Below are 24,877 nucleotides of genomic sequence, written 5' to 3'. Positions count from 1 at the left end.
CAAAAAATATTTCCAAAAAACCAATCTTCTGCATTCTCGGATTTTGGCATTGAAATTCCATCGGATCTTTGACAGATTATGACTTTTGTACAACTTAATGTAAAATTTTCGACAAGCATTTAACCTACAATGAGTGAATTGAATCAAGAAAAAAGAAAGAAGAGATCAACTAAATAATCAAATCCAGCGATCAGAAACCCTCGTACGATTCTAATACATACCTCTCTATTACAAGAAAAAAACATAGTAACTTTGCTGATTCTTGGGATTCGATAAAATAAAAAACACAACCTAGCTGTGACTGGTACCGGGAGATGAGCAGAGTTGACAATTTTAACTTTTGGCGAATATAATTCTCCTGCCGAGATTTGATATACATGCCAATGAAATGACAGGAAAAAAAATCTCCAAAAGCTAACCCATCCTCGTACCTATCGAATAAACGAGAATGTCATGACAGCACAAAGCATCAGTTTGGTGAATTAGAGACATTTTTCGACTGCTAACCACGCTCTGCACTTGATATCATTCTTCCAGCAGCCATACCTTCACGAGAAAAAAAGCAAGCCAATTCTTCAACAGACAGCTTGTTTCAAGCACCACAATCCAACATATTGACAAAAACAGAGAAAAAAAATGGAGCAACTTTCAAATGCAATTTATGTTGTTAATAAGATTTAACTCATTCTGTTTCTTGTATTCTTTAGGGGATTGGAGAACCGTTGAGATCTTTCGATAAATGGTGTTTCATGCATGTAGACGACACTTTGAACATGATTTTCCAGACAAGGATAATTTGTTTACATAAGCATAACAAAGCATGATGTCATGCCCATCTATGGCAATCCACAAGATGTGAGCGCATAAAAGTTGATATTGTGAAGTAACATCAAACAGTAAATTTCATGTAATGTTTTTTGCAAGAATCATCAATACGCACCGAGTACCCCGAAAGAAGAATACAGCTGACCTCTATTATTAGTTGTTGTTTTCGACCAGAGGCAATAGATAAGCTGTTTTATCTGCAACCATGCTGGCAGATTCCTTAGATATGTCAAGTAATTCTTCATTGTCACAGACATCATTCCTCGGAGCAAATGGGGATCTGGGGACTGCGGACTCGGTGGCAGTTTTAGGTGAGAGTTTAGCACAATCCGATATTTCCTTTAAAATTTCAGCCATGGAGCTGGGTATATAGGGATTTACATCTACAACATGCCCTTTTAACATCTCCCCTGGATCAGCATGATGATTTTCCTTGTCACCGGTATTGCAAGTTTGATCTGTATTATTCTCAAGGTGATTCTGCTCAACCCTTACGCCTTCATCCACCCTCCAACCAATACAAGGATTGATCCCTTCAACGAGAGGGATTTTGACACCCCCAAAGTCCATATTCGCATTCAAGCAAGTTTCGTTATTCAAGCCAGCTAATTTCTCATTGACATTTGCGCCTGAACCTGCACCAGCATCAACAGCTTGTTTCTGTGCTTCTGAGCAACTTTCTCCCGTTTTATAATCTTTACCTGTAAGAGACCATGCGGGAGAATCTTTTTCATCCTTCACAACACAAGGATTGAAGGATGTTGGAATCGTGGTTTTTGGAGAATTAGGTTTAATACTTGGCCCAGCACTAACTGTTCTAGCTGTTGAAATCTCGTCACTTTTCAGCTTGATGTTTGAGCCTCGATTTAGACAGCAGACAGCTGACCCACTCTTGGGAATCACAGTATGCAAGCTAGATGGAGATTGAACTGTTCTCTTAGGGGTGCAAACTGATGATTTCACCTGCAAAGGAAGGATAAATTGAACTCCCAGCGTTGTCAAGAAATAGTAACTTTAGAAATAAATTTTAGTTTTTTGTATATGTATCAGATGCACTTTCACAAAGCATCTGAAGATAGCAGCAACAAATATCATTTAACAATTCCTGTTTTAAATGAAAAAATTTACTTCATTTTCATTCATAAGCTCCAGAGCCATCCATTGTTGAGGATTTACAATTAAAAAGGAATAAGAGAGAGACTGAAGCTAACCCCATCGAAGTACCCAATTTTGGGGGATGGCATTCGTAATCCTGATGGTCTCACAGGAGCCTGAAGGGTGCTCACACGCGTTGAGGATTTTTTTGTTGAACTGTTAACAGACAGACCAAGTTCATGATTTTCTTGTTCATCTGCTAGTTGATCAGCAGAATGATTCCTTGGATCTACAAGAGTAGTGTCACTGCTTAAAGATCTACAAGAATCCGTCTCTAGACTGGTCCTTGAGTTACTAGATCTTTGTTTAATTACGGAAGAAGAAGATGATACTGAAGACCATTCACTAATCGAACTAGCTGGTGAGACACTAGAGGAGATCTTAGTTGACTTCACATAAGCCGAAAGAGTAGCTTGTGATGGTTTGTTTCTCAATGCCCCTTTAGATGGAACCTTGGGAATAGGACTACATGAAGCTGAAAAGGAGCTGCTGTTCTTGACTGTATTTCTTCTCGCTGCCACTAGTGAAGATTTTGCAGTGGCATTGGAGGACATACTACTGTAACTATCACTTGAAGTGTGGGATCTCGTAGATTGCACCCTGCTGGTAGTCGAAGAACGCAATGAAGTAGATTTGGATGGCAATGCAGGCTTTGGCAAAGGCCTTTGAGCACCACAAAAGATGGAAGGTTTGGGCGGCTGAGCCACCTTCTCTGAAACTATCAAGATCAAGATGATTAATAACGTAAACATCATTAACTGATTTAATTCTATGTTAATCACGTTCCAAAAGTACCAAAAGTAAATGACTAATGTTCATTTGCAGTACCAAGTTTTGAGCTTCCGCATTCGGATTTGGCATGAATTCTCCCCAAAGCATCCTGCTTTATTGCTGCTGTTGAATCTAGGGTTGACCTGCTGATAGCCTTGGGTGGCTTAGGTACTAAATTTGATTCACCATTCTTGGCCGTAGACTTCATCAATTAAAACAAATTGTTGGTGCTAGTCATCAATGAGAACAAATTCTGTTGTCTATGAAATTAATAAAATAATGAAAGTAACATTTCAACCTTCTCAATAAAAGAGGGGGGAATTAAATGTGTGAAGGGCATAGATCCAAAAGAACACAAAAGTTTCAACATAAACTGCATCTCAAGTCGAATTACACACCGACGAAGCAAATATCACCATGTTATTTGGTACATGAGAATCAAATGTTAAATCAATATTTTTTTATAGTATATCAAAATAAGGATAAGCAAAAATAGGTTTCAAATTAAATAAACTTGTTGGCTCTCTTCATATTAGTTTGTGATAATGGGATGTGGACTGGCAACACCCAAAGTTCATTTCTTTGCTTCGACATGATATTAGATCAGATGTTTCAGTGCAATCGAGTTTCAAGTCCAAAACATACCTGTGCCACCTGTGAATGACCACCATCCTGCTTAACAGCTTTCACAGAACCCAACTTCGATATATTCTGCTTAGGCTGACCTTTTGACAACCTAATAGTTTGCAAACCACTGTTTTTCTTTAAAGTTTGTTTAGGATTCTGTTGCATTGCCATAGTACCCAATCATAAGAACCGGAATAGCTATTGTCAACAGATATCTTTTCAGATGGAAATACCAGGCTCACCTTAGTTTCAGAAGCAAGGTTGCCCTTATGCAGAGCTGTTTATCATAATTGTATCAGTTCAAAAATATTTTAATACGCGATATAAACAAGAAGACCACCGTCAGGTTGCATGAAATTATATTAGTCGAAGAATAATTTAATAAGCAAGCTAGGTTCACACATTATAAACATCAAGCAGAACTGGTCAACTGCAGTTCTAAAAGAATGCAAATGGTTTCTTTCAGAGAAAAACCAGGGAATGACAACAACCCAAAGTTTTGGAAAACGAATATTGAGTTGGGACACAAAGCAGTAAATGTGCCCTTCAGACAACACGTTTTTTCCTCATTACTTTGGTCTAAGCATCCAAAACGTGCATTTCCTAGTTTAGTGCATTTGTCTAGATGCTTACGCCAATGTACTGAACTAGCAAATACACGTTTGCTTTCTAACAAAATAAAAAAAGTATTTTATATAACCTCAGATCCTGCATGTCCACCAGTAAAGAAACTTTAAGTACCAATATTATTAAAAATAATAGCTCGTGATAAAAACTGGACATAGCACCAAGACAACATATTGACTTTAATATTGTACTCTCTCTAACAGTGTCTACCTATAGGATTCAACATCTTGCACATACTTCATGCGCAAACCTCCAACACTTAGCTGAAACTAAAAGAGATGTCAGATTCGTAATAAGTGGCATAAAAGATACTACCCTAAAGTTAGTTTCTCCCAACTGATTAATTAACTTAGAGATAACCAATCACTAAGATGCAGAACATTACGTGAAAATCTAAAATCCCCATCGAGCACCTAGAGATCCGAAGAAATATCCTTACAATACATGAGGATATAAAATAACCAAAAGATCATAGAACTGTAAACTCACATGAAATGGCAGTGCTATCTGCCTCCATAGTGTTTATCTTCGTGCTAGAGTTTGTTGAGTTGGATGCCTTTTTATTGGATCTCTGGATGGAAGCTCTAATGTCGCCAAACAAGTCATTTTCGAGACTATCTACAGTCAAAATATCAGTTTCAAAAGTGGATATTGACTCATTTGACCCTGAAATATCTTCTTCAATGCTAGGCAACAATTGCTTCTCTCTTTTTTCTGGTCCTTTGAGCATGGTGGATAGTTCTTCTGGATCTAGAACACCTAAACATTGCAAAATAGACTAATTATTAGCTGCAAGTAGTGGATAGGACAGTTCCACAAACATTATTCACTTGAGCTTCAGTAGACAAATAGTACCTGCACTATTAAAGAAGGCACTGTCCCAGGCTAAACTTTTACGCAAGTTATACTTCCCTTTCCTGGGGGTTATTTCGGGTTCCATAGTTTCATGAAGTATGGGAAATTGCTCAGGTCTTCCTTCACCACTTGCATCTCCTGGAAAATTATGAGAGTCGTGGTCTGCCAAAATTTCTGAACAAAAACGACAAGTCAATGAGGCGTATAATCATATGTGCCAATGGTCATGGATACTGAATTCAACAAAAAAACACTTCACTATCGCCAAGTGACGAGGGCTTCGTACTTGGATTCAGTAAAACTACATACCCTTGGAAGAAAAAAGAAACTAAATAGTCCAATTCTATTCACATTTCTGGGATCCTAGTACTGCGTACTTTCACAAACACGGCGGGGTTCAAACGTCAGACCCAGAACGGACAACCAACACACACGTGGACGATCATCTACTTCACCATCCCAATAAAAAAAATCCAGAAATCACAAAAAAGTACCTGAAAATTGAAAATCGTTTTGAGTCGAAAGATCAATGAGACTGATGTCTATGGCTTCGAAATCAATCTTCTCGGGCAAATCCATCTCCATCTTCGCAATGGATCAGAAACTGTAAATCCTTGTACTGCGATCGTAATACCTGAATCTCGGGATTAAACTCGTAGGGTTTGATAGGAGAGAACACAATGGGAGAGAGTGTACAATGAGATGAAGCGAGAGCGCAAAAGGGGAAATTTTTTGAACTGCCTAAGAGGCGGTTTTCTGAATTATAATTTTATAATTAATTAATAATTAATAAAATAATTTACAAATGAGTTTGAATTTAGAATATTTGTGTGGAATAATTATAATTTATATCATGCACAAAATTCTTTTAAAAAAAATTGATCGATCTTATATAGCTTATTAGACATCAATATTTAAAGTTTGAGGTAATATTTCAAATTCAAAAATCAAGACTCGATTCTCTACCCGAGGTAAAAAAGAAGTCTACTTTTAAAATTAAGGAAAAATTACAAATTTAGTCCGGTATATTTGTCATTTTGTGATTTTGGTCCTTTATGTTTTCATATTTCATTTTTAGTCCTTTATGTTTTGATTTTTGGCAATTTCGGTTATTTTTTTTTAAAATGCTGACATGGCACTGTACACGTCGGCTTCACATCAGCATTGAATTGGTGCCACGTCAGCGCCACATCAGAAAAAAGACTAAAATTGCCAAAAAAATAAAGATAGCGGACTAAAACTGAAATCTAAAAATATAGAGGACTAAAATCTCAAAGTGACAAATATATAGAACCAAAAAAATAATTTTCCCTAAAATTAATTGATTAAAAGTAGCAGTTTAATTTTTATGCAATAAATTTATTTTCACTTTCGTCGCAATTGTTGTTCAAACAGTAATTTTGACGTTTTTATTAAAACCATAATTGTTTTGAATTTTTTTTGTTCTTTTAATTGAATTTTTTTTTCCTATAATTGGACTTTCAACTTGAAACTTTGATGCGAACTTAGTTTGTGAAATTTTGGTATCAAATAAACTATAAATCATCGTCACGATTTTGACATGTATGTGTGTAGCGAAGGTGCGCGTAAATTGTAAGTATATCTATTTACCATTTTATGATACTATTTTGTGTCACTACTTAATAATTGTAATCATCTAATTTCTAGTATATATCATATAAAACCTAAAACGAGTTAATGGAATGAAAAGTAACATAACTAGTAGTTACCAATCTATTGCATTTTATTTTTTTTTTAATAATTGGAGTTGATTTTAAAAACCTAGCCTGTTTATATATATATGCCGAAGATATTTTTTGTTATATCCTCTTGCATTTATAACAAATGATAATAATCTATAAATAATTTTTAACAAAAATTGATATTTATTTAATAATTTTATTTACTTGTATATTACGAAGATTGAAATTTAAAATAATATTTTTAAACATGTCCTAGAACATTAATTTTTTAATGATGTTACTGACCATTTATTTTGCTTCAATCCATTGTTTCTATTCACAATGCTGCCTGCTATATATATATATATATATCATATATTATATAATAAAAATTAAAACGAGTTAATAGAAGAAAAATAACTAGTAAATAGTAATTACCAATTTTGTTGAATTTTTTTTATATATATAATTTGAGTTAATTTTAAAATTTTATTTATATACCAAAGATAATTGTTGTAATATCCTCTTGCATTTATAACAAAATGGTAATAATTTATAAATAAAGTTTTAAAAATTCGATAATTATTCAATAAATTAATTTATTTACTTTACGAAGATTGAAATTTAAATTAATATTTTTAATCATGTCCAAGAACATTAGTTTTTTAATGATGTTACTAGACCATTTATTTTGCTTCAACCTATCGTTTCTCTTCACAATTCTGCTACTACGATATTCATGCAACCATACAGCACATGCTAACATATAATTTATTATCATTTATTTTTCGAAAAACTTTAAACCAGTTATCAACATCAAATAAACATCAATGACAAATCACTCTAATCTAAAATAACATCCAAACAAGTGATTTGAAATCTTTGTAATAAATACACAGAATATGATGCCTATAGAGGTCAACAAGAATCATAATGAGAACGAGAAGTTGAACAAATACAAGCAAAACATAAAGCAGAATATTCAGTACAAGAACAGGTATATATATAATATATTTCATCCACAACCCAATCAACTTTTCAAACCACCAACTAATAAAACATTGAACTAAATTCAACACCAAAAAGAAACAATAGGACAGCTGCTATATCAAACATATGTGCAATGAAGCAATAGGTGCACATATGTTTGATATAGCAACTCAATATTTCATCCACCGAAACAATAGGTCAGCTGCTATATCAAACATATGTGCACGCTGTTCTAACACTAGCCCAACGTCTGCGACGAATATTAGATTCTATAAAACATAAAATGGCTAAACTGATGCCCATGAGTTCAAAATGCAAAGCTTCTCATGGAATTGTGTTTCTTTTCCCCTTTGAGGTTGCACGGGCTTTACTAGCAGCATAGTGAAGGCGGTAACTTAGGAGTGAAGGCCCGAAAGTACTGTATTTCCCTGTACTGCTGAAAGCAGCTTCAGCGTCTGCTCTTCTCAAGAAGACAACCTTTGCTCGCTTGCTTTTGCTTAATATTTTAGTCTGTGTCTCATCCAAAGGTCCATAACGCCTGAATATCTCGTTCAGATTCACAACTGGTGGAATGGAATCTAAGTTTGTGAAGTTAAGGAGTAAAGCGGTTTGAAAATATTCATCAGACCCTTCATCAACTTGAGCAGAGTTTTCTGCTTCACAATGCAGACTAGCAGAACCTCCTTGCTTTTGATTGTCCAAGATCGCAGTCACACCAATACTGGACTCAAATTCAGCACCAGCGGCATCCTTTGTAGCAGGCATTTTTGGTTCTAGAGTCACCTGTTCTTGAGAGTACCCTTGAATCATTCTATCGGTCCAGTATGAGTCTTTTGCACCTTCAAAACGAAGATCAGCAGCCTCCAAGCTGAATAATTTTTCTTCTCCAGACTTTTCCAGGCATGCTGAATTTCGGAATTGTCTAAGCAAGCCAATTATTGGAGTTAAGATGAAATACCCTTGCCTGGGATTTATTGCAGCAGAGTTCAGCTTTAAAAGAACCTCATCAGGGTTGAACTCACCGGGAATCATTTCCTCTATCGTAGATTTTCTAGCACTAAAGAGTACTTCTGACTCACCACCACCGCATATGGCCCGACTAGAACATGTATCGCTAGGCCCAAGTGACGACATGTTTTTTTGTCTTTTTTTAGCATTAGAAATGGAATTGACCAGTCCACGTTTTTTACCAGCAGAAACAGCCTTCATGCCACTCACGGCATTCTTCTCATCATCTTGTAAACTCAAGTTCGCAGGTGCTTTCAAGACAGGTATGCACTTTTTCTTTATCTTTGAGGATTCATCATTTGATAAGTTCTTACGTTTTCGAGAAGAGACATCTTGAGAAGTCGATTTCCTCTTTTGAGATGGACCTTTAATGGCATCAATTGAATTAGAAAGGTATCCATTCACCAAATCCTGAGAATTCCTCCCCACCTCCTCCACAGTAAATTGAGCATTACTTTCTAGCAATCCACCATGTTCTTGAAAAATCAAAAGCTGGTTGCAACCTTTCCACCTACTGAAGGCCAAAAATTGAGCTTTCGCTATCTCAAATTGCAACCTATCTGTTTTTGACCTTGGTGCTTCAGCCAAAGACTTAAAAAACTGCAAAAAATCTCCAGGTAGAAACGATGCTGCCGTTGATAAAAAGTCTCCACCATATCTAACGCTTGATTCTTCTTTGACACCAGCATTTTGAATAATTTGGGACTGTATCTTATTATGCACCTCCTTGGGCAAACACTGACATGACAGCCCGAGCTCAACTCGCCTAGCAACCTCATCCAAAGCACAAGCAACACCACGGCAAAATCTTTCTGTATCACTCTGTTTCTCCATCTCTGAGAAATGCATCCGAAAAGGCTTGATTTTTGACACTTCATTCCACGCAAATGTCTGATCCCCAAAATACGCAATTAAATAAGTATCTTTCCTCAAATGTTTCATTGCCTTATCTTTCTTAAAATGTGTCATTGCCTTATCTGATGCCGCTGAAGGTGGAAAAATTTGCCCTGGCCACCATGGATGGCTTCTGACCTTTCCCCATACAAGATCTGACGCGTTATACACTCCTTCCCTTTCGGTCGAAAACTTTTCTCCACGTCCTCTCTGCAACAACACGTCAGCACTATTAACATTATTTAACCCCTTGCTCTCCAACACACCATCTGGCACCTGTTCAATTAAGACCGAGTGTAGCTTTTCGCTGAGACCAGCTCCCTCACGTGAACAACCTAATTTACTATCTAAATCTGTGCTGATAGCGGTTTCATTAATGGCCCTTCCATCTTCAAAGAGTGGTTCACCGACCAGATTCTGCCATGCGTTCCAATCCACTTCGCTGTTTCCATCATGGTTGGTACCAAAATTCTTCACATCTTCCATCTCATCGGCCACAATGCTATAATTCCCGGTTCCAAATTTCTTCACATTGCTGAGACCAGCTCCATCAAGTGAGCAATCTAAATCTGTGTTGATAACGGTCTCTTCAACGAACCTTCCATCTTCAAAGACAGACTCGCCGAACACATCCTGCCACGTGTTCAAATCCACAACGCTATTTCCATCATGGTTGGTACCAAAATTCTTCGCATCTTCCACGCCATTAGATACGCCCACGGTGCTATTTATATCACTCCCCATTCCAAGTTTCTTCACATCTTCCACCTCATCGGAAACAACACCGTTTATATCATTCCCAATTCCACATTTCTCCACGTCTCCCATTTCATCATCCATGCATAATTTACCGCCCAACACTTTCCCAACCAAATTCAGAACCCCCCATGATCCCCATCCATCATCACGTGCCATCATTTCCACAACTCTATTTTTCGTTTTATCAAGCCTGTCAGTCATTCTAAAACCCATACCACTTCCACCTTCTCCTGATTCAATTTCACTTTTTGCATTCACCAGTCGCTCTTCCCCAACAAAAACTTTGGACTCCTCTAAAATTTTATTTCCATCAGCCAAAACATCGCCACCAACCTGACCCGGGTAACCAGAGCTTTGTACTAGGGTTTTGCTTTCTGGATCTTCGACCTTACAACCATTCACCCCTTTGATACCTTCCTTCGAAGACCCAGCATTTACGCCCATTCCACCTGATATCGTAGACATTTAATGAACCTAGAAGCATACCATACACAAAAATCAACCACGAAACGAAATGCCCACAAACATAAATACATCGAAAACCACAGATTTATTGCCATAAGCACAAAAAACGCACACATACATGCTTGAACATTTACGGCAAATGCAAACGCAAGATTACAAAAAAAAAACAAAAACAAAAAAGAATGCATAGCGGATCACCTCCTGAGAATTGACGCTGCCGCTACGATAACAAAAGCTAATCCAATTGAGGATTTCTATTGGTTTCGCCTTTCTTCCCCACGTTTGAGTGCAGAAAATGGAGAAGGAAATTAGAGTGGAGGAAGAGAAAGGAAGCAACGGCGCTTTTATAGGAGGTCTGGGGTGAGCACGTGTCACTGTCTTGTCGAATGCTGACAGTAGCCCGCCGGTCGAACGACGCCGTTCTGGTGATTAGGTGTGAGCGGTATCTTTTTCATTAATGATTTGTTCCCCTTCTCGTGAATATCAATCTCAAGAGTAGATTTTTCAATTATAAAGTTGATTTTTTTTTTAGGCAATTATAAAGTTGATTTTGGCTGGTCTTTTTTGATTTCTTTCCATGGATGATCCTCTATCACAAGCATAAATTTTAATTGCCATCGAAAATTGTTACGCATAGTGAGTGCATTTGGATAATGCATTCGGTTCGGTTATCGAAAAATATTTGTTTTCGACATCGACCTTATTTTCCGATATTTGAATATTTTATTGTTCCGTCGAAAATTACTTGAATCGGGGTATGAAAATTGGAAAGTATTATAATTTAACATGACCTTCATCGTATATATGTTTTTCTGGATTTTATAACCCTGGTAATATTTGAACGATAACGAAGATACGTTATTGGCGTCATGCAGTACTCATATTTAGAGACGACGAGTGACAACGGTCGTGTTTTGTCAAACTCGGGACTTGCCAACTCGAAGCCCCGGTTCAAATATGTAATTTTTAATTTTAATCACTACAAAATAAAAAAAAACATATAAAATTGATTTATGTTAATAATATTTAAAAATACAATAATATAAAAAATCTATTGGTACCGTTTGGTAGCCTATTTTTTTAATTTATGTATAATTTATTTTATCCAATCTCGCGTTTTTCATATTATTTATCCATCTATTAATTATTTATTTTACATCAATCAAATCATTAATTATTTATCTTACATCAATAAAATTATTAAATTTAAATTAATATATTATCCTTTATAAATAATATTATTCATATTTTATTTATTTTTAAAAGGACAAAACGACAATTTATCATGTTTATATAAAATTTAATCAATCAAATCAAACAAACTATAATCTATCAATCAAATCAAATACTATATTAACTATAATTTTTTATTTAATTTTTATTACATTATATTACTTATCTATGTATTATATATTTATATGTATATTTAATCATTGACAAAAAAACTCATAATCATATTTACCATAATAAAATAAAATTATTTCAATCATAAAATATTATAAACTGGTATATTAGAGGTTAAGATAATTCTTTATTCGATATAATAACAAATATAAATAGACTCTTCATAATATTTAATATATATGTCCCAATGTCTTGCTTATGTGTCATATTTGAGATTTTGCAGACGAACATACCATGTACCGCTTTTATTATTTTAAATATATTAATTATAAAATTGAGTTTGTGGTTGGAGATGAGCTTATGATCGTAACAATTAGAAAATAATAAAGGTCATTTTTTTTTACACCAAGAGAAAAAGCTATTTGGTATGAGTCATTGATTTTTCAATTTCAATGGATAAAGGTCAATTTTTTTTCCTTTTATAAAGAATACGTTATTATATATGAAAGTGATAATCTTATTATGCATACGTCGTAAGTTGTTATTGATAAAGATTAAAGACTATAATCCTTGTAATAGAGATAGAATAGATTATTTTTGCGTATAATAATATCTTAACTAGTTTCTTTTCCCTTTTCTTCTTTGATACTCAAAAGTTTATTTATCAAAGTAAAAAGTAAGTTGTTATTGTTAAAGGCAATAATTCTTGTAATAAGATAGAATAGATTATTTATGTTTTTTAAAAAAGTAGAATATATTATTTTTTTTCCTTTTGTGTTTAATAATATCTCAACTAGTTTATTTTCCATTTTCTTCATTGATACTCAAAAGTTTATTTATCAAAGTAAAGAGTAAGTTGTTATTGTTAATGACTATAATCCTTGTAATAAAGATAGAATATATTATTCTTGCGTATAATACTATCTCAACTAGTTTCTTTTCCCTTTCATTCTTCAATAGTCAATACTCAATACTACAAAAGTTTATTTATATATCGAAGTAAAAAAATTCCATTGAAGTACGTACATGCATTCATCAATCATCATACACGACTACACGAGAAATACAAGATATGAGATAATGAGACATGGGTTAACCAACATTATAAATATTTTTTTATCGGTTACAAAATTAGCAGTTAAATTATGATAAACATTTGTTTTATATAAACATTAAGATATCACAATAAAAGAGCAAGAAAAAATCAAGTATGAATTATATAAGAAACCATTTTTTTACCATTTAAGCAAAATATTCATCCTCGTCGTAGAAACGAAGAAAAAATTATCATATTTCACATTGCCTTTCCATCATATATTTGTCTCAAAATCTCTGCTGTATAATATTCCATCAAACACAATTACGTAAGAGAGGCCCTTTTTTTCAAAAAAAAAGATAGAAATAAGGATGCGAATGAATCGTTCATGAGCTCTTCGAAGTTGGAGTCAATAAAAACTTGTTTGAACTCGTATAATTATGTTTGTTCATATACGCCTGAGAATGTTCATTAGAAGACCCATAAGTGATCACTCTTAGATAGAAAAATAATAATTTTGATATTTGATTTAAAGATTCCACCCTTGTACTTATGACAAATATATAAAATATATATTAAATTTATTTATTAGAATAAAATTACTAATTTTAATAAAAATATTATATTTTTCTATAAATATAAATTTTAGTTTCTAATGAATTTACTGAATATTTAAATTTATAATGTATATTTATTAAGATTATTTAAACTCGATTGAAGCTCGAATAAGCTCCGTGTGTAATGAATACATTCATTGAATAAAGCTCGAGTTCGACTCGATTATAAATATTCAAACTCAAACATTCAAGATTTTGGCTCGTTTCGCCCGATTACATCGCTAGATATAAAGGCCGCCGGACCAGTGGCAGAGCCACAAGCCCGAGTCACACAAATTTTTTTTGAAATTTTTAATATATTAATTTTTAATGATTTTGGATTAAATTTGATATTAGCCCGAGTAGCTCGATTCAAAAAATTAAAGTATTAGAGGGTTTAAAATTTTAGCCTGGGTAGATTGATATTTATGACTCTGTCATTGCGCAGACGAACTTCAAGTTTTGTCATTATTGTATGTGTTGCGTTCTTTTGAGAGAAAGAAATCAGTTAATTTTTTCCAGCATTTCTGCAATTCAGTATCAGGATGTTTAAGTAAAAATCTATACGTACCTAGCACTGCAGTAATATTTGAAACGACATGTGAAAATTAAAACTTCGATTATGAGTGTCTATTTTTAAAAAAATATTAAAACAAAAGAACTCCCAGAAGCAATTTTGTGATGTAAATTTTTTATTATTGTCTCATGGAAATATTAATTTTCTGATATAAAACTTTTTTTTCAGGAATAAAATATAAGTTGTCATATTGGTCTTTCTAAAATGTATGACCAAAAAATTTGTATACAATCTCAAATTTTGATCAAATGTTTGTTTAATAGGGCTCGACTACATCAACATGGAGCGATCGAGACAAGTGCATGAAATGTCGTAGAATTTAAAAATATTGGAGTTTCACTGCCAACTAATTTTTATTAATGTACGTGTTCGATCCTACTTTTTATTGTTTAATTAAAAATCTACCACCTTTAATAACTAATTTTCAATTAATATGAAACCTTAATTAATTTTACAAAAATAATCTCAAATCCTCACATTCTTTTATAAATCTCCTCAAATTTATCTTGAAAATATATCGTCACTTATCCATCATAATTTATCATATCATATTTATTAAAAAACATTTAGATTTTTAAATCACTAAATATAATTTTAATTTGGCCTAAACTTTTAATATTTAATTTATCATTTAATAATAGTAAACTATCGAGTTTATTCGAGATCTCGAGATTAAAAAACAGCATTTTCTGTTTCAAAAAAAAAAAAAAAAAACAGCATTTCCATCCAATCATAGAGAGCTTGGCCTGGAACGTCAATTTGATGATATTTAACCAAATTCAATTTTTCTAATTTGCATATGGAAAAATTACAACCCTTTTTCTACAGTTAGATCTCTGGGGCGATTCTATTTTTACGTACTTCATACTTCATAGTTCTAAAGGAATAAGAAGCAACTAAAACAAATTAATTACTATGATAAAAAAATATAATATAATATATATAAAGTTGAAAATTTATTTAACACATCTATATTCAGAAAGATTTGTAGTAATAATAATATACAAACTCCAAGTGCAATATAACTGACAAAACAAAACACAGAAAAAAAAAATAATATGCAAGAGTTACAGCACAAGAATACACAAAATGTATCTTGAACTTGAGCAAAATATTCCCTAGCAGAGGATGAAATGGTGACCTTGAACAAAGAGGCGCCAGCAACATCTAATCCATTCCATGCATTGGAACCATCATGTGCTGAGCTTGTGACTGCAAATCACAAAACACAACCTGTTGAAATGCAATATTTTCTAAAAGCCTAAGAAGCTTAGAGCCAATAATGAATTACGTGCGAGATTTCATGTTTTGATTTCAGATGTGGCGTACAATAGGGAAGATATATTCATACAATATATCCAGAAGCTAAGTCCTCGGTAAGTGAAGCTGTTATTCATACTCAAATTTCAGATGGAGCACAATAGGGAAGTGATGACCCATCTAATCAATCCAGCAGACTGATTCCTGGATGATAATGTCCTAAAAACAACAGATCTAACTCGATTCGATGACTCGATCAAAAGATATAATGATGCAGTTATTATCTTGCGCCTACTAACAAATGGATCAAGGTGTGGGCAAAACAAAGTTAGGTGTAGCTAACTGTAAGGTCTAGTTTTAAAACCGATGTTTTAACAAAAATAGTTCTTGGATTGAGCCACACCAAATTAGAGCAAATAAGTAACAGTGGAGGTCAGAATATCTTGATTTGTAAGTCACAAATTCAACCTTATTCCTTAAATTATTGATTACTTCAATCAACCTGACAAGAAAACACCAATTTAAAGCAGTTGAGAACTTTCTTCACAAAGTAGTCTCATTTCATGTTTCAGCAACAGATAATTGTTATGTCAATCCATCAATCAGATGTCAAAGTGTTTAGAAAGCTCCTATACAGAGTACTTACATGCATGAGTAACACGTACATAATAAATAATTTGATATACGAGAACAGGACATAGTGATCAGAAACAGTGATTGGCTAGAGAGTGACACCAACAGGAACGAAGTGTACCTGAGAGTGACCATAATTCATGCCTTGTGAAAATGAACCCTGGTTAACAAGCTGTCGAATTAACAGAAATAGCGATTTAACATTGCCCGTCAATAACCATTACTAATCTTGGTGGAAACAACAGAAAACAAATGAATATGAGATCGATATGATATGTGACCTGAGAAGCGGAAGTAGGTTGCAATCCATCCTTCCTTGCAGATCCATCACCACTCTTAGCAGATCCTTTGGTATCGCCCTGTTAAGGAGCAATGAAAATATTCCAAAAATTGTCACAGAAAAATACAAAAAGAAAAACAAGCTACCGAGAAATTTCATTGTTTCACTGACCTCCATCTGCCACACCACCATGAGCACCAAAACAAAAGAAAAGGGAAACAATCAGTTGCAGAAAGTAAAGATAAACCGACTAATTTACTTCAAGCAAAAGGGAGTAAAATAAATCAAGAAAACCCATAGAGACTGGAGGAGAAACAATTACCTCTCTGTACCTCGCCAGGTACATCTTGAGTGGATCAATGTAATCTTCAAAACCTAGAGTTGCCATAGCCCACAGCAAATCATCCCCGTTAATTGTCTTTCTTTTTTCTCTTTGGCACTTGTCACTTGCCCTTGATATTAGAATCATCCAAAAATGAGTAAGCTGTGTGTTTTCATTACCGTAGCTCTAAAGTATACCCACATTAATACACAAAACTATGAACATAGATATCCATGACTCACTTGAACTAGCCAACAAAACAATTCTCTGAACATACTCATACAAAATACAGAGACAAGGACTGCATATAATAAGAATAACTATATGCTTTAGTAAAATCGTGCATAAAAACCTGACAAAATTTTGTGCAATCATATGCTGTTCTACTCCACCGTATACTAATACGCATACTAAAGTTTGTTTGAGGGCAAAAACATAACTTTGGAGGAATTGTCCATGAAAAAAATGATCTTTATTTTGTTTGGGGGCAAAACATACACTTTCGAAGAATTGTCCATAAAAAAATGATTTTTTTTTTTTTCAATTGAAGGTATAATCGCGCAGCTGGAACTGCCAACTCCCCAAAGTTGCGCATAAGCTCATTCCCAAAGACAAGTAACCACACGGACATAATCATCAAAGCTCAAGAACCATACTCGCTGGTGACGAAACTGATAAACTCGGAGACACATTCCTGGACAGTTTCTTTGGCATCCTTGGCGACTTTCCCATTGGCGGGGAGCGCCTTCTTCATGATCCTGCTGATGTTAGCAATCGGCAGAAACCTATCCTGTTCCCGGACGCCGGCGCGAGGGCTCTGGTCGCCGCCGCTGTCATGGCTTCCACCGACAGGACTTCCCGGGGACACATGAACAGAAGAGCCAACAGGATGCCCGTCCGCCATGGAATCGAAAACCCTACCATTTCCCAAGAAAAACCCTAGATCAATTGAGCACACTCACACGCAGATGTGCGTAAAGAAGTTTAGTGAGCGGTGAATAAAGATACACGTACCTGTAGAGTTTTGTATGAGAATCGGAGGGTGGAGAATTGGGGGAAGACGACGACTCAGATGAAAGATTGGGTTTTTGATCTAAGATTATCAGCACCGTTGGTTTGTTAAGCGATTAACGATATTTAAGTTGGGTGATACCTGGTCTCCCTAATTACGACGACGTCTTCGCCTTATTATTTGAATTTTCTGATTTTTTTAAATAAATCGTGACACGTTTTTAACTTGTATTACTTAATTTCAATAATAAAATTTTTACTATTATATAAAATAGAGGATATCATTAACTTCTTTTGTCTGATTTAATTACACTAATATGATTTTATCTCAACCATGAAATTCACTTATTTTATTGGCAAAACGGTCATTAAAAAAACTCTCTACTTTTTTTCCGCTCACTCTTCTGCCTGCAAAACAGTTTTCCATGTTTTGTTCTTTTTTTTTTTTTTTTTTCTCTATTTTCTTTGTGCTGATTTTGCAAATATTGCATTACCATTCTACTGATTTTGCAAATATAGCAGTATGTAAATATTTTGTTTCTTTTGATTATATATACATTGTGTGTGTAGTTACTAATCAAAATTAATGTTGCTCACGTTCAGAAAACGAGAAGTGAATTCTTAATTATATATGAGTAATTTATATGCGATGATCTCACAAATATTTATATGTGAGATGGGTCGATTCGATCCATATATAAATTAAAAAATAATACTTTAAGCATAAAAATATTATTTTTGTATGAGTCAGGTATAAAAAAATAATCACTTACCCAAGTAACTTGCGATTATATTATTAAATAGACTTGATTCTGATTTGGTTTTCTCAAATATATAATCAAATTTCTAGATTTAGTAGAAAAAAATTGTGTTTTTCTGATATTATTACAATCATAATTTAGAAGAAGAATGAGTTGAATAAGGAGAAATTTAAAAGTTTCTTTATTTCTTCGTCAAATTTTAATGACTTTATTAACATATTCATATAAAAAATAAGTCCATATATTTTGGACATAAAAATAGGATTAAAAATTAATATATTACACGAACTATTAATTAAATATCAAATTTGGGTACACAAACTTTTGTTAATGGCTTAATTGATACATGTCTGTCGGATTCCGATCAATTTCTGATGACATTTATGTAAAATATCCAATTTGTCCTTTATTACAAAAAAATGTACATTTTATTTTAAATTTTAATTAGATATATTTGTATATTATATTTTACACGTAAAAATTGATTTGATTAAAAATTTTATTTGTACATAATATTTATTATATTAGATAGATTAAATAGATTATATATTTCAACGAGAAGAATTAGATAAATTATATTAAGGCATACAATATTTAAATAATTATAAATAAATAAATTGATATCATAGAAAATAAATAAATATTTTTTAGCTAAAATTCTGATTTTTGTATACATAATTTTCTCGATAATATTTTGAAAAAAATTATTAAATAAATAGTGATTGTGATAAAATATTTTTTAATATTTTAACTATGTAAAAATTTATTGAATATATTATTTTAATAAAAATATTACGTAAGTATTACTAAAAATTAATTTAAATTTTCAAATTATATTTATAAGAAAAACTCATCAAAACACCAATTAAACCGCGTCATAACGTGTCACATGTATTTTAATCAACAAATTAAATATTTAAAGTTTATTGAAACACGATAATTTTATAAGAGAACATAAGCAATAAAAAATTGAAAGTCGTTCTTGGTTTTTCTGACGGACAAAATAATGAAGCTCATTTTGAAACTAAAATAATATTTTTGCTTTAATTAATTTGTATTATCAAAATATTATTATACTCTTTTCTTTCTCATAATTTGGTCAAAATCAGGTAGACATGTACCAATTAAGGCATTAACAAAAGTTCGTGTACCAATTTGACATTTAACCAGTAGTTCATGTATCATATTAATTTTTACTCATAAAAATATTATTTCATGTATACTTAACGGTATTTTTACCATTTTTCATTTACTATTCATATGATCATATCATTAATTATTTTAGTTATATTCTATATATTTTAGCTCAATATCTTTTCTTCTTATTTATTTTTTTTTATTTTTACTAAGAGAAGAGTTACAATTGAGTCTTGAACTCAAAACTTCATCATACTTGGGATCTAAGCTCAATATCTATTAATACTAAATTTACCATTTAAATTTCTCCGTGTATCACACATTATTTTTACTAGTAAAAAATGCACACGCTTATTCGTATGTAAATTAGAAGTTATTTTTATATGTATATTTTTTTGTGGGTGGAATGAGTGAGAAGTTTAGTAGGATAGTTGATATAAATGAGATGAGAGAGTAAAAATACTAGTAAGGGCATCCGTAGCAGTAAACTCCACTCAGAGATTTATGTTGTGTCACGTCATTGCCACATCAAAAGTTAAAAACCTCACTTATTTTTAAAATTTATTTTTTTTTATCATAAACCTTTCCAACAATTTTTTACAGGTCCCACTGTCAATTCACTTATTTTATTTATAATTTATTTGTTTTTATTTATAATTTTATTAATCATAAATTATTAATTAGTGGTTTTAATCATATAATATTTAAATTTAATACATTTATTTATTTTAAGAATATTATGAAAAATTTACTAAAAATGATTTTTTTAAAGAAAAATCGTTACAAAAAAGAAACAATATAATTGGGAAATTAATAATAAAAAAATATGATAAAAAATTTTAAAAATAACAAATTGAAAAAAAAGAAAAAAAAGAGCAGCACGTGTCCCAACATGCATTCCCTTCAACAAATAATAAAAAAAAAACAAACATAAACCGGTCCCAAAATCCTGGGATCGGTTTATGAAAACACTTTAAACCCCCCCGAGGGGTGGGGTTTGTAGTGGGAGGTTTATATTTTTATTAACCTATCACTATAGATGCCCTAAAAAATGCACACGCTTATGCGTGGTGTGGAGTTTATAGTAGGAGGTTTATATTTTTATTAACCTACCACTATAGATACCCTAAAAAATGCACACGCTTATGCGTGTCTATTAATAAATTTTTTGAACACTATTATATAAAAATATTTTAACATTTCAAAGTAATATGTTTTGAGTTATATCATTGTTTTCAATTCTACTAATATCTAAAACCACCTGACAATTGTTTTTTTAAAAACTATAATAATTGGTGGAAGTTCAAGACACGGTCAAAACAGGGTACCAAGCTAAGATGGGAGTTTTTCGATCACATCCAGAGCAATCTTCCAATTCCCGACACAACTTCATTCCCTCGGAATTCAACCTAGCAAAACATCATGTTCCAGTCTTGGGTACGTGCCCCATTTGTAAATATATGCTTTGGCTTCAACATGTCATGTTCTGTTTTTCTGCCATATTAGTAAACCAGTTTGGAAAAATGAATTTTTTTGGACCTTTCTTCGGTTGTACCAGGAAAGCTCTTTTATAGATATAATCTATGGGGTGGCTAAGTCTTTCTCGAAAGATGAACTCTGTTTATTTTGTGTGCTCTCTTGGGCGATTTGGTGTGAAATTTGTCGAAAGAAACATGATAACTCCACTCAGTTTTCGCCCGAGAAGGTGGATTGGGTTAGCTATTTTATTTTGGAGTTCCAAGGAGCAAAACTAAATACAAGGTTGTAGGATTTTGTTCCGGAAGCAGAAGTGACTACTCGATGGGAGAAGCATCCGTTGGGTCAGTTTAGGTTGGATGTTGATGTGGTCTATAATGAGAATAGATGATGTTTCTCTATTGGAGCTATTATCAGAGACGGTTAAGAACGTATTGCGGTTGCCCTGGCTCGACCGATTAGCAATCCAGGTTCGAGGAAAACTCTGGGCCATCTTGTACGGGATGAAGCTCAGTATTCAACGCAATATGAGGAATGCTCGAATTTTTTCTGATTCCGTGGAGGCGACTGCAGCGGTACGTGAAGATTTTGAGTTTTTGGGTCCAGACGAGAGACTGACTACTGTATCAAAGATTTGTGGTTGAAAGGAAACTTCAATGAAATCAATCATATAAGTCGACTGGCGAATATGAGTGTTCATACATTAACTCAATTTTCTCTCTCACTGGTTGCTCCAAGCTGCTGAAAAAAAATAAAAAGGCAACTAGGGCTTCTAAATGAAAATGAATTCTGGAAAACAAATGAAAAATGAAGGATCAATTGGAAACCAATTCAAGACAATTGGATAATGGGAGATTAAGATAGTGTTTGCAACCTCTAAAAATAATTGATTATGAAGATTTTCTTCATTAATTTGTGAAAAAAATTTCCATAATCACTTATTTTTAGAGGTTGCAAACGCTACCTAAATCGTAAATGGAAGACTGATTTAGGACAATTGGAAAATGAGAGACTAAATTGGGATAGTAACTTAAAACTGAGATACTAAATGGTATAATAGGCAAATCTTGCATACAGGAGTTTAGACGATAAAAGCGAAAACATGCTTCGACTGAATTTCATTACTATTTACTCCAAGATATATACCTATGAAACACGGGTTCATAGTATATTTTTATTTTAGATTTTAAATGTGTGTGGCGATCAATTATTATTATGAATACTTAAAACGTGCATCAACGGAAAGTATAATAAACTGTAAATTCCTCCAAACAAATGTCTAAACCAAAATTTTCAGGGTTCACGATACTTTAGCAACAAAAAAAGCAAGAGAAGTTTTCAATGTCGTCCCGATCTCACTTCAGCTGATCAATGTGTTTCAACTCCAAAAACAGTGAACAAAATAAAATGACAATTTAGATTCTAACGGAAATCCGTAACAGAGACGCTCAATTACTGAGACACACCCAACCACTTTGTAAAGTTCTCAAATTCTGTGTAGTCGCTATCAGAGATCATCGTCTTATACCAATTCCTGCTAGCAGATTTGATCGCTGATGCCTCCTCCTATAAAGAAGAGGAGGGAAAAGGGAAAAGAGCAGCAAAATTATAAGTCATGGAAGCCAAGAATGAGGATATGAAGCATATTATACACATAGGGAAGACACAGTTAAGGACAAAATCTCAATAGTTATGAATATTGTCCATGCAACACGGATTTTACATTAACTTTTGTCAACACACAACACTTTATGCAGAAGACGACGAGACGTAATAAAAGATAACTGGAAGGAAAAAAATGAAATATTATGGACACACACATAACATCTCTGATTATCGTAAAATCAATGTAATAAAATGTTAAAAACATGTGTTAACAGTAAGGAATTTGTACATAGCATACAAGATTGCAAACTCTTGCAGGTATTTTTTTTTTTGGGCAACCATACAACTAAGTAAAATACGGATGTCTACAGACAGACATGAGCATACAACAAACAGAAAACAAAGACACAAACTTGCAACACATTTTTCATGAAAATCGAAATACAATCATTCTATCATAACTTCAGAGTTCCAATCTGATAATAAAGCAAAGTGTTTGAACTGATGGACAACACCCATCATAAACAAAATGACCAAAGGCTATGTTAGGATTGAAGAAATGGTTTCAAATCCATAATCTAAATTACTCACACTTGTTTGGATTCATTTAAATTCATAAGCCTCAAATTATAAACTTGGATAAATTGTTGCAATTAAATATTTACCACCTGTTTGCCTAGATGTTAATACTTAAGAGTTAGTAACCTGGGAGATTAAAATAACATTAAGTAGACACACACAAAAAGAAATGCCACAATGATCGAGAGCAAACAAAACTATTGGAACCAGACCTGCAAATGTAGCACATAACAGAACAAACAATCAATCTGTAAATTGTAATAACCACACGTAATATTGAGGCACGCAACATTTGACATCACACAAAGAAATTACTGTATAATATCGATCAACGAGATAACAGAGACTATCAGAATTAGAATAAGACAAGCAAGAAATGAGATGAGCTAAAAACAACAAGGTAATAACAGTAAAGGAAGTACCTTTGTGATCTGCTTTCTCTTCTTGTCCAGCTTCTCCTGCTTGGCCTTAACACGATCTGCCTCAGCCAAGAGGGCCATCCGCCGAGCAGTCTTTGCATACGGATTAAGCTTCAACATAACATTCAGATTCTTCAACGGGTTCTTCTTCAAAGTTGCCCTCTTGATTTCCTTCTTGATTGGTTTCACCACAGACTGCACCTCGTCGGAGTTGATGATTCTTGCCAAATCAGCATTGACCATCTTAGCCCGCGGCAACACGTAGCCCTTCTTCTTCTCAGACGGTTTATCAAAAGTACCGTAAACCTCATCCAACTTCTCAAAAGCAGACTTAGTCCAGACAATAAACCTCCCAAGATGACCACCAGGAGCGAGCTTCAGTAGATTTAGGCGCGAAACATGAGCAATCTCGACGCCTGGGATGTTGCGGAATGCGGTTTTCAGCTTAGCTCCTTCAGTACCATAGACGATAAGAGGACCCTTCCTCGAGATATACCTACGGTTACGCATTTTCCCCTTACCAGGACGAATAGCGTGGCTGTCCTTGGCCTTCTCAGCATCAGGAAAAGCTCCGATTTGCTTCAGAATTTTGATGGCGGCGTTAGTCTTCTCAACACCTTCAATAGAGTCTGACACAACCAGAGGAAGCTCCGGAACTTCATCGATCTTGTGCCCTCTCGCCAGTACAAGAGAAGTAACAGCAGAAGCGGCGATCGCCGAAGCAATGGCGTGTCTCTTCTGATTCACATTCACCGCTCTATGCCAGCGGCGCCAGATCTTCGTCGGAGCAAACATCCTTCCACCACGGCACTGGTTTCCGAAGGCACCCTGACCGGCGCGATGGGTTCCTCCACCTGGAACGCGGGGAATTCGCGAAACTGCGCGACCGGTTCCCCAAGACTCCGCTGAGGTTTGGTGTCCGGCGCGTTTCGACACAGCATAAGGCTGGCGTGCGTTGTTTGAGATTTGACCGTGGACAAATGTCACAATGTCAGGACGGATCGACGACTTCATAACGTCGGGGAGTGGCACAGAATTGGCCCCGGCGGCGGCCCCATCTGTGACCATGTCGTTCTCCAGGGTTAGCACGGAGACGAGCGGGCGAACGGCGGCGGCGGCCATTTTTGGTGTTTCTTGAGAAGCGCAAGGAAACTCGAGGGTTTTTGGTGACTGGCAAATAGGG

At 34.0% G+C, this 24,877-nt stretch overlaps 4 protein-coding genes across 6 annotated transcripts; all 4 read right to left on the bottom strand.

Moving 5' to 3' along the window:
* Positions 1 to 203: 203 nt before the first annotated feature.
* Positions 204 to 5,586, bottom strand: LOC140883408 (uncharacterized). Of its 2 annotated transcripts, none has more exons than XM_073289855.1 (9): positions 5,355 to 5,586; positions 4,861 to 5,034; positions 4,495 to 4,764; positions 3,621 to 3,655; positions 3,397 to 3,534; positions 2,809 to 2,953; positions 2,037 to 2,698; positions 941 to 1,788; positions 204 to 546 (listed from the first exon to the last, which is right to left on the bottom strand). In XM_073289855.1, the coding sequence occupies exons 1-8, from the start codon at positions 5,443 to 5,445 to the stop codon at positions 979 to 981; spliced, it is 2,325 nt and encodes a 774-aa protein (XP_073145956.1). In that variant the 5' UTR covers positions 5,446 to 5,586; the 3' UTR covers positions 204 to 546; positions 941 to 978. The 2 variants fall into 2 exon arrangements, with proteins under 2 accessions (XP_073145956.1, XP_073145955.1); XM_073289854.1 differs by having other exon boundaries at positions 971 to 1,788.
* Positions 5,587 to 7,537: 1,951 nt separating this feature from the next.
* On the bottom strand, positions 7,538 to 11,105 carry LOC140880342 (PWWP domain-containing protein 5-like). Of its 2 annotated transcripts, none has more exons than XM_073284697.1 (2): positions 10,857 to 11,105; positions 7,538 to 10,667 (listed from the first exon to the last, which is right to left on the bottom strand). In XM_073284697.1, exon 2 carries the CDS (start codon positions 10,656 to 10,658, stop codon positions 7,857 to 7,859), a length of 2,802 nt encoding a protein of 933 aa, XP_073140798.1. In that variant the 5' UTR covers positions 10,659 to 10,667; positions 10,857 to 11,105; the 3' UTR covers positions 7,538 to 7,856. The 2 variants fall into 2 exon arrangements, with proteins under 2 accessions (XP_073140798.1, XP_073140799.1); XM_073284698.1 differs by having other exon boundaries at positions 7,538 to 10,642.
* A 4,016-nt stretch (positions 11,106 to 15,121) lies between these two features.
* On the bottom strand, positions 15,122 to 17,859 carry LOC140880344 (nuclear transcription factor Y subunit B-1-like). The gene is made up of 6 exons (XM_073284699.1): positions 17,721 to 17,859; positions 17,363 to 17,623; positions 16,701 to 16,836; positions 16,386 to 16,463; positions 16,226 to 16,276; positions 15,122 to 15,423 (listed from the first exon to the last, which is right to left on the bottom strand). The coding sequence occupies exons 2-6, from the start codon at positions 17,608 to 17,610 to the stop codon at positions 15,379 to 15,381; spliced, it is 558 nt and encodes a 185-aa protein (XP_073140800.1). The 5' UTR covers positions 17,611 to 17,623; positions 17,721 to 17,859; the 3' UTR covers positions 15,122 to 15,378.
* A 4,478-nt stretch (positions 17,860 to 22,337) lies between these two features.
* On the bottom strand, positions 22,338 to 24,877 carry LOC140880650 (large ribosomal subunit protein uL4-like). Its single transcript, XM_073285271.1, has 2 exons — positions 23,698 to 24,877; positions 22,338 to 22,657 (listed from the first exon to the last, which is right to left on the bottom strand). The coding sequence occupies exons 1-2, from the start codon at positions 24,814 to 24,816 to the stop codon at positions 22,544 to 22,546; spliced, it is 1,233 nt and encodes a 410-aa protein (XP_073141372.1). The 5' UTR covers positions 24,817 to 24,877; the 3' UTR covers positions 22,338 to 22,543.

This window comes from Henckelia pumila, chromosome 2, assembly GCF_033568475.1.
Source record: "Henckelia pumila isolate YLH828 chromosome 2, ASM3356847v2, whole genome shotgun sequence".
Classification (NCBI taxonomy): Eukaryota; Viridiplantae; Streptophyta; class Magnoliopsida; order Lamiales; family Gesneriaceae; genus Henckelia; species Henckelia pumila.
This window is presented reverse-complemented; position numbering and strand designations above follow the sequence as displayed.